Below are 17,881 nucleotides of genomic sequence, written 5' to 3'. Positions count from 1 at the left end.
TTGGCTGTGTACTCTCCAAAGTGTGATAGGGCTGTTTGGTCCTCCAGCATCCCACCATGCACTCCCTCTAACCTTGCCTACAGGAAGAGAGGAGGAACAAGGCAGACAGCCAAGGAGCACTGTACTGTACACTTGGTCATCTCTGGGGCTAGACAGCAGGAATCCCTGCATACCTCTGTTTCCAATCTCCTGGTTCTGGAGTGCAGGTACAAGGCCTCTTTTTTCCTAGTTTCACCAGGAGAATGCTCAGCTATCCAGAGCCCCAGGTCAAGCAAGGAGTCATCCCCTCCCTCTCCAGGGCTAGAGAGAACAATTCCTTGCATGTGCTGGAACAGGAGATCAGAGCCTGAGTGCACAGGAGAGGACTCACTGACTATCAGACCAGCTCTTCATGGGGTTGGGGGAGTGGAATAGAGCTGCAAGGCCAAGTAACTACAGCAGGAGAACACACTACTGCAGGCCTTCATACAAAGGCTGAAGCGGTCTGGTGAAGAGGCACAAAGTGGCCTTAAACACTCGGAATTTGAAGGACTCTGAACTAGAAGAGAATTAGAAGTGCTTCAAAGTACGTTTGTCCAAGGCCCAAAACCAGTGGTGCTTAATGCCAAGCCCATGGGCCAAATCCAGCCCATGAACCTATAGCATCCTGCCCATGGGGCTCCCCACAGGTCAGAAAAATTTGCAGCAGGGGAACAGTGGCATTTAATAGTACTGCCCCTCCCCTGCTGCCAAATTCCCAAGCCCCATGCAGCTGGGTTAGGGCTGAGCCACGCCCCCTCTCCCCTGTGGGGTTAAATCTGGGCCAGGCTAGACTTTGCCCCCTCCAGACTGGGCCCCACTGTGCTTGACTCATGCTTAATCTGACCCACAGATGGATTAGGCACTGTCAAGCTGGCTCATGGAGCAAGAAGGCTGAATGCCACTGCCCTAAACTAATCAAAGACAATGTAGAGATGACAAGCAAGGCCCAACTCCAGGAGAGTGACAGTGTTTCCACTAACCTATCTCCTTTAACTAATATCCCAGTTTTACAGCAAATACCTGGGATATAGGAGAGACAGGTTTTAATACCTACTATGATTGATTTAGACTAGAGCATCAGTTTGAAGCCTAGCATCTTTCCTCATGTGCGAGTTCTCTCAATACAAGCCTACGAAGTATTTTGAAGTGGGCCTCTCCTGCTAAAGTTGTTCAACACTGTTCAAAATACTTAAATATTCACCAGGCCAAAGAAAGAGAATGACTTTACAGCCTAGTAGTTACAGCAGTCACCTCAGACACATGGGTCCTTGCTTTAATGACTATTTAAGTGCTCCATAATATGCGGACCAGCAGGTAAAACTGAGAAAAGCCAAGCCCAGAATACACTACAGCCTGCTGCTAGGTAGAACACCTGGGTTTAAATACCTGCTCCAACTGAGAAGAGGGATTTAAACCTAGTTCTCATGTGTTTCCTAATGATCCCTGTTTTTCTCTATACACGAGGACATTGAGTATGTTGGTGCAGCTGAGCCACTACTATTTATTTATTTATTCTCTGCAGGTTCAGTGTGCCCTGGGAACACCACATAATTGAACCCATTTAATGAGAAGGCCATGAGGGAATACTTACTTTGTGAATCCCACTATGTTGTAGGCATGAGCTAGGAAACCAAGTAGCTTGGTAGCATCAGGGCCAGCAACAGACATTCTGGTACTTCCAAGGTTAAGTGGCAGCTAAACAGCTGTTTTGAAGAAATCTATGACACCTAAATTTTAAATCTCATAGAGAATCATAGAGAAGTAGGGCTGGAAGGGACCTCCAGAGATTATCTAGTCCAGGCAAGATCATCTCTATCCAAACCATAATTTAAACTCCACATAAAACTACCCTTAGCCTTGATAACACAGACCTAACAACCTAACCTGTGACAGGCAAAGCAGGAGAACCATGGCAGCCAATGTCCATTTTCAGTTAAACATTATCAGTATATGCTAAAGAGCTCCAAGGAAGAAGGCTTCATCCCCTGCTACAGAGGAAGACAAAACCCTCCCCAGTTTCTATCAGGGTAAAACTCTGTACCGACCCCAAATTTAGCAATCAGTCTGTCCCTGAGCAGAGTGGCAAGACCCCCTAAGCTAGGAACTTCTGGCTTTGGTTCCAGCAGAAGCCTTGGCACATCCCAACTGAAGTCCCAAGCCTTGGCTGTACCCAACATCCAAGGCCTTTGAAGGAGGCTTAAAAACACCCTGACACATATAACAGCAAGAGGAGGCAGGGGCAACCAGCAAAGCCCAGAAGCATGGGAAATGCCCATAGTAGAACACAGGCATAACTACACCTAGGTCATGACTGACCAGTGGCTGTCCAACCTCTCCTTGACTACCTCCAGTGATGGAGAGTCCACAACTTCCTTAAACTGTCTATTCCACTGCCTCACTATTCTAACAGTGAAGAAGTCTTTTTTCCAGATACCCAATCTAAACTTACTTTACTGAAACTTTAAGCCACTGGTCTGTGTTCTCCTCTCTGCAACAAGAGATAAAAAGGTTCCTGCCTTCTTCTTTATGGCAGACCTTAAAGTATTTGAACCCTGCCATCAATATCCCCTCTTAAGCACCTTTTCCACAAGCTGAACACACCTAGCTCCTTCAGCCTCCCCTCATACGACTTGCTTTCTGAGCCCTTTATCGTCTTAGCTAACCCTAACTTCTCCAGAACCTTCTTAAAATGTGGAGCCCAAAACTGCACAAAATACTCCAGATGAGCCCTAACCAGTGCCAAGCTGAGAAGCACTATCACCTCCCATGCTTTGCACCTAATGCTTCTATTGATGCAGCCACACAAGGCCAACGCAAGTTTTTGGATGCATCACACTGCAGACTCATATTGAACCTGTGGTCTACCAAGACTCCCAAGCCCTTTTCTGTAGAGTTGCCATCCAGCCAGGTGTTACCCACTATATATCTGTACTTTTGACGATTCTTCCCAAGGTATTGCATACGTCCAGACTGAACTTTATCCTGTTACCTTCAGCCCAGCTTTCCAGTCTGTCAATACCCTTCTGAACTGCACTTGCATCCTCCAATGTATTCACAGTCCTTTCCAGTTTCATGATGTCTGCAAACTTGCTCAAGATGTTTTCTATGTCACTACCCAAAAAATGAATAAACGCACTGAACAGCACTAGACCCAGGACATACCCCTGTGGGACCCCACTCAAAACCTCCTATTCTTCTGACATGGACCCAATAATAATTACCTTTTGCTTATGACTATTAAGCCAGTTAGCTATCCACCTTATGGCAGTTTTATCTAGCCCACATTTATCCAATTTATTTATGACATGGTCATGTGGCATGAACTCCACATACACTACATCCACAGCATTCTCTCTCCACCCAAGTAGTTACACAGGCAAAGATCACATTCGACATGATTTGTTTTCCATAAATCCATGCTGGCTGCTTGTGATCAATCTTTCCTCCTTCTGATGTTTGTAGATGGCCTTCTTTATGATATGCTCCAGTAACTTCCTAGGTATTGAGATATGGAAAGTACTGGCAATTAAGTACTTTAAGTCCTTTGAGGATTTAATCCTTTAGATCAGATTCTCAACTCAAAAAATACCCATTGATTTAGGAACATCAGTTTGAACCAATGTAATTATAAAAGATTTTTTAAATATGCAAATTCATTTTTTATTTTTTCTTCCTTTTTTCTTTTCTATTGTATACATAGATGATATACAATACCTCTTTATAAGAAGACATGATCCTTTCAATAGCATCTGCTCCCGAAACCAACAGATTTCGTGAAGTAGTAAAAGTTTCTGTTCGCTCACTAACCATTGCTTGTTTCTGGCCATCTTCTGACTCTAAAACAAGAAAAAAAAATTATTTTGTTCAAAAATTCTCCTGAAAACATCTCCACAAATTAAATTTTGGATAAAATATAAGCCAGTATATAAAAGACAGTGAGTTAAGTTGAGAACTTCCAAATTCTCTGACCACAGCCTTCTACAAAGAAAAAAAAGTCAGGCATACAATTAACAAAAACATCTAACAACAAAAAACAAGAGGGAGCATTAGGAATTACTTTTCCTATATAAAACATCCTGCCCTTGAACACTGATTGTGAATCTATAGACTCTTTTAATATACCATTATTCAATCCATCTTTCATAACTGGAAAAAAGCATAAATCTAAGCCATGATCTGAAACTAATGTTTTTGAAACATACAACTTCTATTTTTACTCATTTTCAATCCTATTTAATTCCTCATTCCACTCACATAGATGTAAATTGGTAAAATGAGACCATTTTATAAGAAAGCAATTAGCAATTTTATTTTGTCAGTAAGGATCTGTATTCCTCTTTCAGTTATTGTAAGGATGTGTGTTTGAATAATAGCTTTGTCTTCCACAACCCACTTTCACTGTCTGTTTGCTCCCATAATGAAGTCATAATCCTTTCTTTATATGCTGTGGCTTCTTAGAGTAAAAATTATTCTGAATAAAATAGGAGCAGAAGGTATGTTTTTAGAAATACCTTTTACAACTGGTAAAGGGAAAATGGCAGCAAAAATTATAGAAGACATAAGAAATATAAATGTTTCAGTAAGTATTCCATATATGAAATGTTCAGGGTGAAATTAATTATTTAAACCTTTCATGCCTAGAGTCCAAGTCTGTTACTATGATATCCCATGCCATCATCCAATACATGGAAACTGTTTTGCAACATTACTGAATACACAGCGTTTGCTTTTCCAATAAATCATCAAAATAAACGTGGCTACATTTTAAAGACTGAATATTGTATGAACCTAACGTCTGCAGCTATGCAAACTAAAACAATGCTGGTTAAACAAAACACAGAGCTTCGGGAAGCTGTTTGGAGAGAACCATTTCAGAAGGATTTTCTTTTGACCCTATATACAATATACAGATTGAAGTTTATTTTGGTGAGATGGACAAAAAGCTCATTTAATACATTTTGTTATTAATCTAATCTATTGTGCTTTTTCAACGCTTTCAGTCAAGAAACCCCATAAAGAATTCTTCTCCCCAGATGCAATGTAAATACTATTTTTCTGCACTGGTCTGTGTCAGGCACTGTACCAGTAATGGAAGCAAATTTTTCTTTTCTATATCAAGCGTCTGTTTCGCTATGCTGAAAAGGTCAGAGTCTAGAGCATCTGAAAACTGAAATACAACAAACAGCAAGCTGCAGTTTACTTGTCCATTGCTACTTTCTTTTTTAGAGATAGCAGTATCTAACTTGCAGTTTATTTCTCAGAATGCCAAATAAATGGGACAAATAACATCACTTAAATCAATGCAGTTACATAGGCAATAACTTTGGTTCTATGAATTTGAACTTATTACACAAGCAATTAGTATCTTACATGTAAGGCACTGTTTGGTCTCAATTAATGCCTCTCCAAATGCAACGGTTGAATTATTTAGGAAGAATGTGATCATTAACAAATACAATTTTTCCATGTATTGCATGTACTTAGGAAAAATGTGACTTTCTACCTTAAATAACAAGAAGTTAGTTCTCTGTCCACCAGCACAATAGAATATACCTGGCTGGGATGCAATGAGAGGCATGCAAATCTGAAAAAGGGCAAGCGTCCCCTTGGAAAGAATAGTGCTATCCTAAATCTTCTTCTTTTAGAAGTCTTTATTCACTGAAGTAGTCACATTGGGTGCCTGTAGACATGTTACAGGGCTGCTCTGACACACTGTAATTACAGAATTAACCAAGTCTGCTGGAGCATGGTAATTACTGTGCTCCAGCCAGCCTCAGTCTCATGTATTAGTGTCTCCACGCTTTAACATGGTGATGGGGTGCTTCAACTAAAGCTTATTTGAAGAACTCTAGTTCAAGTGCCCTGCTGCCATTTTGAAGGGCGTGTACAATACTACGAGACCCTGCAGTGCTTTAATTAGAACAGTTCTCAGAGCTCCTCTAATTAACCCCCCCATGTGTAAAAAGTCTCCATTTACTCCAATAGGAGAACAAATGTGAATAAAGCTTCTCAAGAAATCCAGCTCTCCCAGAAGAGGGACCATTCATTAGTAGAACTGAGCAAAACATTGGGCCCTGCTACATGTTCTTGGGCCCTGCTACATGTTCAAATTAAAGCTGGACAGAAACAAGCTATAAAGCTGTTACACATTTTCAAACACTAACTTTGTAGCTGGTAGATTCTTTTTATAACTGGATGACATTTTTATGGTGAGATAACTACTTGGCACATGTGACCAGTCTAAATTTATTGCACACAGTTAACCAGATAATTGCATGATAACAACTTTCCATTTGTGGCCACTCTACATTTATTAAAAGATTAGCCAGATAATTGCATAACATACATAACATGTGGCAGAGGCCAAAAAGGCCTCTGCCACATCTTGCATGTACTTGATGAATTAAATTTGGGTAGAACTGAAGAATTTTAAGACATTATAAAATATGGTTTTCCTGTATTACACAACTGATATCAAATTACTAGGCCTTTCCAAAATAACCTTCCTTAATTTTTTTCCAGTGTGTTTCATATAAGGTTTTCCTTCTTTATTAAAAGAAAGTGGTATAATACAACGGTGGTTCTCAACCTTTTTTGTACCAGCACCCATTCGTAAACATTGACTGCCAGTCCCAACCCAGTGCCCTGTGCTCCCAGCCCACAGTATGTTAGGCATGGGGGCCTCAAGCAGCCCCCTGCAGACTGGAACTCTGCCAGCCTACAAGGGAAAAGCCAGAGTTTCCCATGTTTTTCTCCTTTAAAGGAGAATCCATTTTTAAAGTTTGTCTGCAATCCTTTCATATATTCTTGCAACCCAGAGTTTTGGGTCATGATCCACAGGTTGAGAAACACTGTAGTAGATAGATTGGACAAGCATGTGCACTCTCTCTCTGCTGTCTAGTATTTTATCTCCATCAGTAGCCTAACATATTCCTCATGCATAAGAGTTATAACCCCCATGCCTTTGTTAAAAAAAAAAATCACATCTATTATGTTTAACAAAATGAAAATCTCATTGCCACTAATGGTTAGTTTCCTGGAATCACATATCACATATCTTGGATATTTTGATGCCATGTTATTTTAACACTAAAAGCAGGTTTAATACTTACATACTCTTGAGCCACCTTTTAAAAATCAAGAAGTGGGACCCTGACTTTGCAAAGTAAGCCTGAACTATGCAATGGAAGTGGCAGCAAAGGGCTGGCACAACAAAGATATTATAGAAGCATATGTAAATTTTATTTTACAAACACCTTAATTTTTGCGGCAAAAGTGTACAAAAGTTTACTGCTGCACACCTACAATGCACTGTGTCTGAGTTCAGGCCTGGTCACTATACCAGTTCTATACCCTTCCTGGATTTACTCTACAATGATAGCTCTAATTCTGCTCCGTCAGAACTATGAACTCAGTTTATCTGGCTTGCGTGGCAGAATGCTATTTATCTAACTGGATCAGCTGCAGTAGTGAGTTGGGTCTATTCAGTTCTTGCATACTAGATAGCCTTCATACTAGTCTCGATGGGGTCAATTTGTCACCATTATTAATACAGTTCTGATCCTGTAACTTCCCACTCTTAGTCAGTCAGTGCCATGGTGCTTCTATGACAACTTCTATGCTTTAACATTTTTACTTGTTACTACTAGCAAATTACTTGTCAGTAGTATAACTTGGGCTACCACTGACCTTCTGCTCTGCCACATTTTAAACATATTTATCAAGGAACTCATCCTAGGTATCAAGAGTGTTACTTGATATAAGGAAGGTGAAAATGAAACACAGCTCCTTTGCTCTATATATCTTTGTAGTAGCTTTATTCATTTGAAAAACCAACATTTTTTTTCTGATTCATAAGAAAAGTGCTGAGGAGGAGACACGTGTGTTCTATAAACAACCTTTGTATCTATTAAAGATTATTGCAAGACTCCGCAGATTTCTAGCTTAATAGACATATGCTTAAATCAGTAAACCTCACTTCTGTTACCATGGTAATAAAGTACTGTTACCCTCTACCAGCTGTATTGTTTGATACACATCAGTATAAACTCCTTTTTTAAGGATATGACAGCCAAATCCTTCAGCAAAAAAAGACAATGTGAACAAATTTCCTTCTGAAAATGAGCCTATGGTCCCTGGCTAAATGTAATGAATTTAAAAATTGAGCTCTCATCTTTTAAAACATTAAAGAGTCTTTGCTTCATAAACCTTACTAAATGTTACCATTTGTGATTCCAATCAATATATGGAGCTTGGTTAAGGCAAGGTTCCACGCCGTCCCGAAGTCAATCTGTCTTTTTGTTTAAATAGTCCCAGAAAGCCAATCATTACAGTTTCTAAATAGGATTTCTAGTATCTGAATTGTTAATGAACAAGGACAGTTCATTATATTCCCGTCTTGTAGATTGCCATTATGCTGAAATTACCATATCAACTCATTTGTAAAAATTTGTAAACAATAACAGGAAAACATGTTTGCCTGTCGTTACTGCATAATCATATAGGAAGGGGAGCCCTGTCTCAAGAGTTTTTGGATCAGGCACTTCCCTGGCTTTCCTCCACACCTCACCAAGTTCCATTTCTTCCTGTTCTTTTTTTTTTTCTTTTAAACATCTCCAATAGCAGTAATATCAGGGCTTCATATCACCAGTGCTGCCAGAAGATCTGGGCAGGATCTTTGAAGGATATGAATATTAGTGTCACATGGACCCCATAACCTGAATTTCCTGTCCCCTTCTACACCCCAAACAAGGAAGAATATGCAGATTCCTAGATAGGTCAACACATAGTAGAATAAATAAATATAAATAAATGTGCATGTGTAAGGCCCCTACCACCTATTACATATATTATGCAAGAGGGGTGTAGGTTGTAGCCGTGTTGGTCTAAGGACATAGGCAGACAAGGTTCTTTGGGTGAATCTGATATCTTTTATTAGATCAACTTAAATAGTTGAAAAACAATTTTTAAGCAAGCTTTTGGGTTCAAAAACTCTTCATCAGGCTAAGGAAGTTTCAGCAGTTGGCACCAGAATGAATGCACACCGGAAATCTATCAAAGACAGGAATCCCAATTACATGTGGGGGCACATTTCTCACAAGAAAACCACTCTCTCTCCAATCTCTCAGTCCTAATCCTCAAAGGAAAATTTACAGAATGCTTCCCAGAGACGAGCCTATGAACTCCACTTCATCAAGCTCCTGGATACTAAAAATCATGGACTATAGACATTGGATTTATGACACATTATAACCTACCCGACAGCTGACTTCCCAGGTACTTCTCCACTATTCATCCCCCTTCTCTCCCCCACCCCCCAGCCTGTCTCACCCACTGACTCCTCAGTCTACATCTTCACTGACTGCCTGTCTTGAATGCAGCCTTTGGCTTCTTTACTATTCATTCTATCCAAGAAGAACACACATTGACTGCTGAAACTTCCTTAGCCTGATGAAGGGTTTTTGAACCCAAAAGCTTGCTTAAAAATTGTTTTCTAACTATTTAAGTTGGTCTAATAAAAGATATCAGATTCACCCAAACAATCTTATCTGCCTATATATTATGCAATTAACTGGCCCATGATGTTAAGTGCAATTAACATCAAGGAATAAATTTACACCAGCCACACATGCAAAGTAATTCAGAAGCCACAAAGATGTCTGCCTAGCCTAAAAAGAGGCAACTGTATATGGTTAGTGCTTGAAAACATGCAACAACTTTATAGCTGGTTTCTATCCAGCTTTACCTTGAACATGTGGCAGAGCCTTGAAGTGCTCAAACAATAAAAGGAGGAGCAGAGAAAAGCCAATAAAGGTCTGAATAAACTAATGAATTAATCAATGAACAGTACTTAGTAAAAAAGCAGCAGGTATTCTAAGAATCAGCATGCTTTTCCAACCTCACTTAGGGTATGACAGCTACAGCTAAGGTTACAATATTATATAACATGACCATTCAGGTCCTCCTGTAAACCTGTCATTTCAGAATTTATGAGGTTCAGCAGGTTTAAGTTCAAAGTAATGTTTTTTATCATTTTTGCTTTCAGCTGATTTGCTTTGTTTGTAATGTTTGAGACATGATAGGAGTAACACGAAGATGCGGTATATAGTTTCTGTATATAACAGCCATGTAGATAAAAGCAGTATTAAAGTGAGAGACAGTTTTATTGCTACTCTGAAGTTTTAACAGACATTTGAAATTAAAGTAAAAATGTTATTACCTCCATCTGCAAATCCAGTTGCAGTGATGATAGGCACAGCCACCATAATCAAGCCACAGCTGCTCCAGACATACTTCATCAGGAATTGCTCTACCATGATGTACCATAAACGTTTGGACAATATGAGGTTCATTTGGTCTGCCAAAGCCTTGTAACTTTTCTGTAGTTGTTTCATTTCTACCTATAGTTAAAAATGTAGATACTAACACAGTATGACATAGATATTCATACTTACAAAGTACACATACACACACACGATGCAATCCTACATCTACAGTTGAATTTAAATCTTCTTCTACATCTTGTAAAAGTGTGTGTGGTATTTATATAAAAGTATCACCTTTCACATAGCCTATATATAGACTGAATTCCTGTCTACCGTGAAGCCCCTTTGCAGTTCTGTACCCCTTACGATGCCATCTTACCTACCTGGAGAACAATGCCCGAGTCATAAGAGCTGCTCCTCACAATCCATGGAAGATTAATTAACGTTTTATCACACAGAACAGTTCCTGTTCTTGGAACTCTATGAGCTGGGCAATGCTGGTGACTAACGTAGGGCTTAAGTTTGCTAGTCTTACTCGGTCTCACTCTTGTTTGCTCTGATGGGAGTTTTGCCTGAGTAAACCTTTAGAACTGATATCTTGAACTAATGTTTAATAACATAGCAAGCTGGCTACAGAAAGTGATAATTTATACCATTTACCTCAAGCAGCTTAATGAATTACATGTGAAGTAGGATATAAAACAATCTGGCTGAAATAACATAAAAGTAGCGATGGGAAAAAAAAAAACTGCTTAGTTTAGCTGCCGTTAATGCAGTGTGACACAGCTTCAGCAAAGCCTTGCCATTATAAAGATGAGCTGCTCATGTTGTATTATGAATAACGCTGACTGAAAAGAGCAGTAACACTGCAGGCCTTTTTTCACCATTCACTTCCACATGAGGCAAAACTCCCCGAAAAAAAATCTCTTACCCACCCAAAAGATGTTCCTGTCAGAATTCCCATCAGATAAAATTCAGGCCTGTTCCTCAGCCAGCATTAAAACAACCAGATACTTTTTACATAACCCTGATTGCTGGGGCACAGTGTTGCACTTCTGCTATTTTAAGGTTCTGCAGCCTTACTTGGCAATGCAACCTTTGCCATGGTTTTGGTAGCCTTCTGCCAAAGAGCAAAATTCATCTTTGCACCGCCTTGCAACACTGTTGCCTTTGCATGGCATCATTTATGAGAGAGAGGATTTCATCACCCTGAAAGCGCCTCTGCCAACACCAGTGAGGATAAGATTAAGAAAAAAACAATTAAATAAACAGTAATTATGTAGCACGGGTGAGGCCACATCTGGAGTACTGTGTCCAGTTTTGGGCCCCCACTACATAAAGGATGTGGATAAATTGGAGAGAGCCTGGCAAAAGGCAACAAGAATGGTGAGGGGGCGAGGGGACCTGACTTACAAGAGACTGACGAAATTGGGCTTATTTATTCAATTAGACTGAGAGGGGATTTAATAGCAGCCTTCAACTATCTGAAGGGAGGTTCAAAAGAGGATGGAGCTGCACTGTTCTCAGCAGTGGCAGATGACAGAACGAGGAGCAACTGTCTCAAATTGCAACAAGGGAAGTTTAGGTTAGATATTAGGGAGACTTTTCTCACTAGGACCAGGTTACCGAGAGAGGTGTACAAGCTGCATCCTTTGGAGGTTTTATGAACTGGCTAAAACAAAGCTTTGACTGGGATGATCTAGTTGGGGATGCTCCTGCTTTCAGTGGGGGGGTGGATTAGATGACCTCCTGAGGTCCCTCCCAACCCTGGTTTGCTATGAAATGAAACAGAATTAATGAGAAGAGCCTGCCAGGGTTAAAAACAGAAGCCATTAGGAGAAGCTCCGTTTGGAGGAGCCTCTCAGGGAGGATGAAAGAGCCGTGGTGCAGCTCAGAGCCAGGAACGGGGCCAGGGGGGAGGGGGGGCAGGGAAATCCTACAAGGCTGGTGCAGTGCTGGGTGCTGGTTTTTTGTTGGTTTTTTTTACACAAAGCCGTAAACAGGCTTCGGTGTCAGAGGAATTCAAGCTGCTGGGGTGGAGGGAGGGAGCTGATAGCCAGCAGAGCCTATCTGCCCGCGCTGCAGCTGCACCTGCACCAGCACCCGCAGCAGGGGCAGGGGCCGGTGCGCGCCCGCCCTACCTTGTGGCCGCGGTAGAAGGCGATCTCCTCCACGTTGGCCAGGATGCGGGCGTGGACGTAGCGCAGATAGCCCTTCCGCTGCGCTTCCTCGGCCACCAGCCTGCCGAAGCGGGGCGAGCAGGCTTTGAGCACCCTTGCCGTGGCGTACACCACGAGGCCGGCCAGCAGCGTGGGGCCCACCGGGCTGGCGCCCCGCTCGCGCGCCGTGCGGATGAGCGCGTAGGAGGTGAGCAGCACGTCCAGGATGGGCTTGGTGAGGTTGGAGTAGAGGTGCGCCACGGACTGCGCGAACAGCATGATGTCCTCGGTGAGCGACTGGTCGGGCGTGGGCAGGCGGCAGTCCATGCCGCTCACGCGGTAGTAGGTCTGCTGCGCGAAGTAGGTCTCGTAGGCGCGCTCCACCAGGCGCGTGCGGAGCGCCAGGGCCAGCTTGCCCTCCAGGTAGCGGATGGCGCTGTTGACGAAGGTGGCGGGCACGGCGATGAGCAGCCAGCGCAGGAGCTGCAGCGCGAAGCGGCGCGGCTGCTTCTCCACGATGCTCTTGACGATCTTGCCGTCCAGCCGCGCCACGTAGATGGAGAGGAAGGTGCGCGACACCAGCGCGGCCGAGTGCAGGCCCAGCCAGCCCGCCTCGCGTCCGGCCCCGCGCGGGAACAGCAGCCGCCGCAGCGCCAGCAGCTGCCGCACGAATTCCGCGTCGGCCGCCGGCGCCGTCCTCGCCCGCGGGGCGCCCGCGCCGCCCGCCTCGCCCAGGAGCCGGCGCAGCGCGGGGTACAGCAGCCGCAGCCCGCACGCCGCCGCCGCCAGCCACGCCGCCCGCCGCGCTGCGCGCCCGCGGCTCCACGGCCTGCGCCCGGCGGCGGCCGCCTGCGCCAGCGGGCTCATGGCGGGACCGCTCCGGCTCCCAGCGCCTCCGGCTGCAGCACCCCCGCCCCGCCCGGGCCTGGCCCTGGCCCTGGCCCCGGCCCCGCCCCGTCGCGCTCATTGGCCGCGGCCGCCGGGGGCGGGGGCGAGCGGGTTCCTCAGCCTGTCGCAGGCGCAAGGCGCCGGCGGGATGGGAACAGCGGTCTTCAAAGAGCGTGCTCGGGGCCCGCCAGAGGTGGAAGCCCTGCCTCGCCTGCCTGGGGCTCGTTTGACTTGGCACACGAAACATTTTCCTTAAAAAAGAAAAAGAAAAGATCCTGAGCGACTCTGGATGCCACAACCCCGCTCCCACAACCACTGCAGAGGTGTAAAGGGTGTACCCCCTGCGAAAAGGTGTTGCCAACACTGCTTTTGGCCGTCGCCGCTCGCCACCGACACCGCGGCGGCATCTTCAAGCGGTTCATGATCACCACTGGCCACTGCCGACACAGCCAGCGGCGTCTGTGGGTGGTCGCCAACCTCCGGTTGGCGCTCGCCCCCTTCACCGCCGCCAACGGCTGGCTACGGGAGCTCCCTGCTTGCCACTGCCATGCTCCTGCCACCGACAGTGCCACTGCCACCTGCGGGAGCTCATTGTGCCCCCCCAGCCTCCAGGGGCACGCAACATTCATGCCCACAGCCACGGTTCTCCTGCCTTTTTCATTTCCTTCTCTCTGCCTGACTCCTCCCTCCTCTTGTTCCTCATTTATTTCGAAGTACAGTTTAGTCAGAGTAATAGTGCCATGTGCCTAAGAAGCCCACAGGCAGAGGGGGCAGGGGAGCCCCCCCCACTTCAGAGGAGCAAGAACACTACATTTCACTTTAATACTGCTTTTATCTACACAGCTTTAATACACAAAAACTATATACCACATCTTCATGTAACTCCTATCATGTCTCAAACTTTGCAAACAAAGCAAATCAGCTGAGAGCAAAAACGATAAAGGACATTACTTTGAACTTGAACCTGCTGAACCCCATCAATTCTGAAATGCCAGGTTTACAAGAGGACCTGAATGGTCATGTCATATAACCCCCACATTGACCTCCAGAGATAGAGGAGAAAAAAAGAAAAACATTCAAAAAAGTTTTAGCCTGTTTCACTAGTTTATAAAGCAAAGCAGTGAAGCAACAGTATGGATAGGACAACATAAAGGGTTCCTACGTTTGGTGGAGAAGAGAGAGAACTTGGAGTCTGGAAAAAGTGTTACTAGAAATACACAAGAGTACCAACCTCAGCATCACAGAATTGCCTGGAAGATGTTTATTAACATAAGGCTGCTGAATGGGATTCAAACTAACTCTTCTGTAAATCAGGTTGGGCAGAGCTAAACTCGTTCATAGTCTTGTTATAAACCAACCTATATAGGCAGAGAGCAGTTGTGACATTTAGTGAGCAACTCTCCTGTTTCAGACAGGAAACACAATCTTGTGCTATCCCTGCAGCAGCTGAGCGGCAGCCTCCTGAAAATAAGGCCTAAAACCAGACAAGTTCTAACATATGAGCTACAACTCTCCTTTCCCCTAGGAGGATGGTTTTCCATCTCCGCTTTCAGTGTGTAGCTCTTGTTGATTAAAAGGCTTGGGTAAAACAGATGGGAGCGTAACAGTGAAGGAACTGTAGCTGTTTAAATACCTGCAGCTTTCAGTATTGTCAGGGGATCCTAGAGGCTTGGGTAGATGCCTTTTTATCATCTTTTGGGGTTTTTTTGCTGTACAAATCAAAATAAAATAAAATTATAGCTTAGAAAATAGTTCTATTGACATTTGAGATAGAACAGAGTGCAGTAACTCTTCGTTGGCCAAACTGAGCCAGTTGCACTAGCAATTAATTTGTCAGTAAAGAAAGCAGATAGCATATGATTTAAAAATACACAGGCACTAAGTATGATGAGCCAAAAGTGTCTTGTTTAGGCAATCACTTAAAGTTACTTTTTTAAAATCGCACATTTCATTTAGTTCCATTTCCAACTTTATGCTGTTTTGTGCCTTAGTCATAATATCTCTTGCAGCTGATATGCCAAACCGCACTGACTTGCAACATTCCACCACTCCAGCACTTTTTTAAAAGGGGGAAAGTTCATAGATCCCTATTTCACTTCTGCATATCTGCTGACTCGTAGCTGTACAAGAGCCAGGGAGACTGAAGCTGGTAGTGAGTTGGTAACAGCAAGAGCAAACATAGGTGGCAAGGTCAGGCTTGTGAGAGGATTTATATGAAACAAAAAGTCCTGAATATGCAGTGCTGTAATCAAAGCATATCTTTTCTTACTTCGAAAAACATGAGAAAAGTCCAAATTGCTGTTTTAATTGCATTCTTTTTTCCTCCTCTTGGAGTCCTGAGCTTTTTGCTTTGCTACAGTTCATCTTAGTCCATAAACAAATTACTCTTTGTGGAACATAGCTTTCATTTGTAGAACTGATGACTAGTAATGACTGGTGAGATCAGTGCATCAAAACATAATACAGTAATATTCAGGTACTGCTGATGAAATACTGAGCAAAACTCAGTAAAAGTGATATCCTTAAGCTAAAGGCTGCACTCAGTTTCTACTGACTGGGTGCAGTTACATGAGACCTTTACCGCAGAGTTGCCTAATTAGCTCTGCAGTAAACGTCTCAGCATCTACATGTGTGACCCTATTAGGCCACAGGAAACTAACAAACTCTGCAGCAGGTTAGTACTGGTAAATACAAGTTCTATCCTGCTGTGGAGTTTTTTCATGCACAGCAATGCACGTGTAGATGCTGATCCAGTTGGCTGCCACACTGGATCACCCTCGTGCCCCAGCCAGCCCCTCCTCAGCACGTTGAGCTGGGTCAGAGCAGCCCTGGACTAGCAAGCTGAGTCCCCAGATCTCCTGCCAGCCAGGGCTGCTCTGACCTGGTTCAATGTGCTGTGGTTCCAGGTGCACATTCAAATGGGGCACCTTGGGGCAATAAACTCCCATGCATCTGGGACGTAGCAAAGAGGATCGCAAAGCTTATCTGGCCCTCCAGCCACTACACTATTCTCCTTATCCATGTGGCCACGAATGACATGTCTCAGAGCAATCCCAGCTGGGTCGTGAGAGACTATAGGGCCCTAGGAGCGGGGCTTAGGGAGTTGGGTGTGCAGGTGTTTTTTCCCTCACTCCTCCTGGTTGTGGGTCATGGACTGAAGAGATACAGGTGGATCAGGGTAGTCAACCAAAGACTGCAGTGCTGGTGTCATTGTGAAGGCTTTGGCTTCCACGATCACAGTCCGCTCTTTGGTGAGAGAGGCAGTAGTCTGCTGGGGAGAGACAGCCTCTACCTCACTCCACTGGGAAGGAGGCTTTTCTCAGCCAGACTGGCTGACCTGTTCCACCGGGCTTTAAACTAAGCCCTCCAGGGGATGGGTGGATAACCGCCAGTGCAAGCCCACTAGACAACTACTGCATAACCATCAGGTTAGGGCACCCAAGGGAATTCACACCTACTCCAGCCCTGGAACGGTGTCCACCTGGGAGTGCAAGGAAGCCTAAGGCTTCCAGTGGGACACTTACTTATCTGCACACCAATGCCAGGAGCTTGGAGAACAAACAGGAGGAACTGGTCTTCCTGCTAAACAAGAAAGACTATGATTTCATAGTGATAATGGAGACCTGGTGGGACTCCACCTATGACTGGGCCACAGGTATAGATGGCTATACCCTGTACAGGAGAGATTATGCAAATAAAAGGGGTGGGGGTGTAGCTCTCTAAGTCAAGGACAGCTACACGTCACTCCAAATTGGCATTGGCACCCAGGGAAGATGACCGGAGTCCCTCTGGGTCAAAATACATGGGGAACGTGGCACAGGGGACCTCATGATAGGAGTCTACTACAGACCTCCTAACCAGAAGCAAGAGCTAGACCAGGAACTCGCTAGGGAACTGGCTGAGGCTGCACACTCTCGGTACATGGTTGTCATGGGAGACTTTAACTACCTGGACATCTCATGGGAAGAGCACTCGGCCAAATACAATTGGTCATAAAGCTTCCTCATATGCGTGGATGAGCTCTACCTGACTGAAGAAGTCTATGGGCCAATTAGAGGTAAAGTGTTGCTGGATCTGGTACTGGCCAGAGGGGATGATTTAGTCAGTGACCTGAGAATCAATGGAAATCTGGGTGATAATGACCACAAGCTGATCACCGTTGCTATCTATCACAAAGCGGGCAAGTCAGTCAGCAATGCAGAAGTCCTCGACTTTAGGAAAGCTGACTTTGACAAGCTCAGGAGGCTCATTGTTAGGGCCCTAAGGGACCATGACCCAACAGGAAGAGGAGTCCAAGAGGAGTGGTTGCTCCTCAAGGGAGTGATCCTGACAGCACAAGGGATGTTCATCCCATCCTCAGAGGAAGGACAGCAACTCCCTTGGCTCAGCAGGGAACTTGAGGACCCCCTATACCTAAAAAGAGAGACTTATAAAGGATGGAAGGATGGAATTACCACCAGGGAGGATTACTCAATACTGGTCCATGCCTGCAGGGAGTGGACCAGGAAAGTCAAGGCTGCAACTGAACTCCATCTGGCTTCACATATC

General features: G+C 44.3%; 1 protein-coding gene across 1 annotated transcript in view; it reads right to left on the bottom strand.

Moving 5' to 3' along the window:
- Positions 1 to 13,367, bottom strand: part of ABCD2 (ATP binding cassette subfamily D member 2) — a 79,022-nt gene extending 65,655 nt beyond the window's left edge. Inside the window, exons 1-3 of the mRNA XM_090042054.1 lie at positions 12,428 to 13,367; positions 10,241 to 10,421; positions 3,736 to 3,857 (exon numbers count right to left, since the gene is read on the bottom strand). Of these exons, the coding sequence (XP_089898180.1) occupies positions 3,736 to 3,857; positions 10,241 to 10,421; positions 12,428 to 13,312 (1,188 nt within the window). The 5' untranslated portion in view covers positions 13,313 to 13,367. The remainder of the gene's footprint in view (positions 1 to 3,735; positions 3,858 to 10,240; positions 10,422 to 12,427) is intronic.
- Between the last annotated feature and the right edge of the window lie 4,514 nt (positions 13,368 to 17,881).

The sequence above is a fragment of the Crocodylus siamensis genome, chromosome 4, assembly GCF_052110815.1.
Source record: "Crocodylus siamensis isolate JL-2025a chromosome 4, ASM5211081v1, whole genome shotgun sequence".
In the NCBI taxonomy this organism is placed as follows: Eukaryota; Metazoa; Chordata; order Crocodylia; family Crocodylidae; genus Crocodylus; species Crocodylus siamensis.
This window is presented reverse-complemented; position numbering and strand designations above follow the sequence as displayed.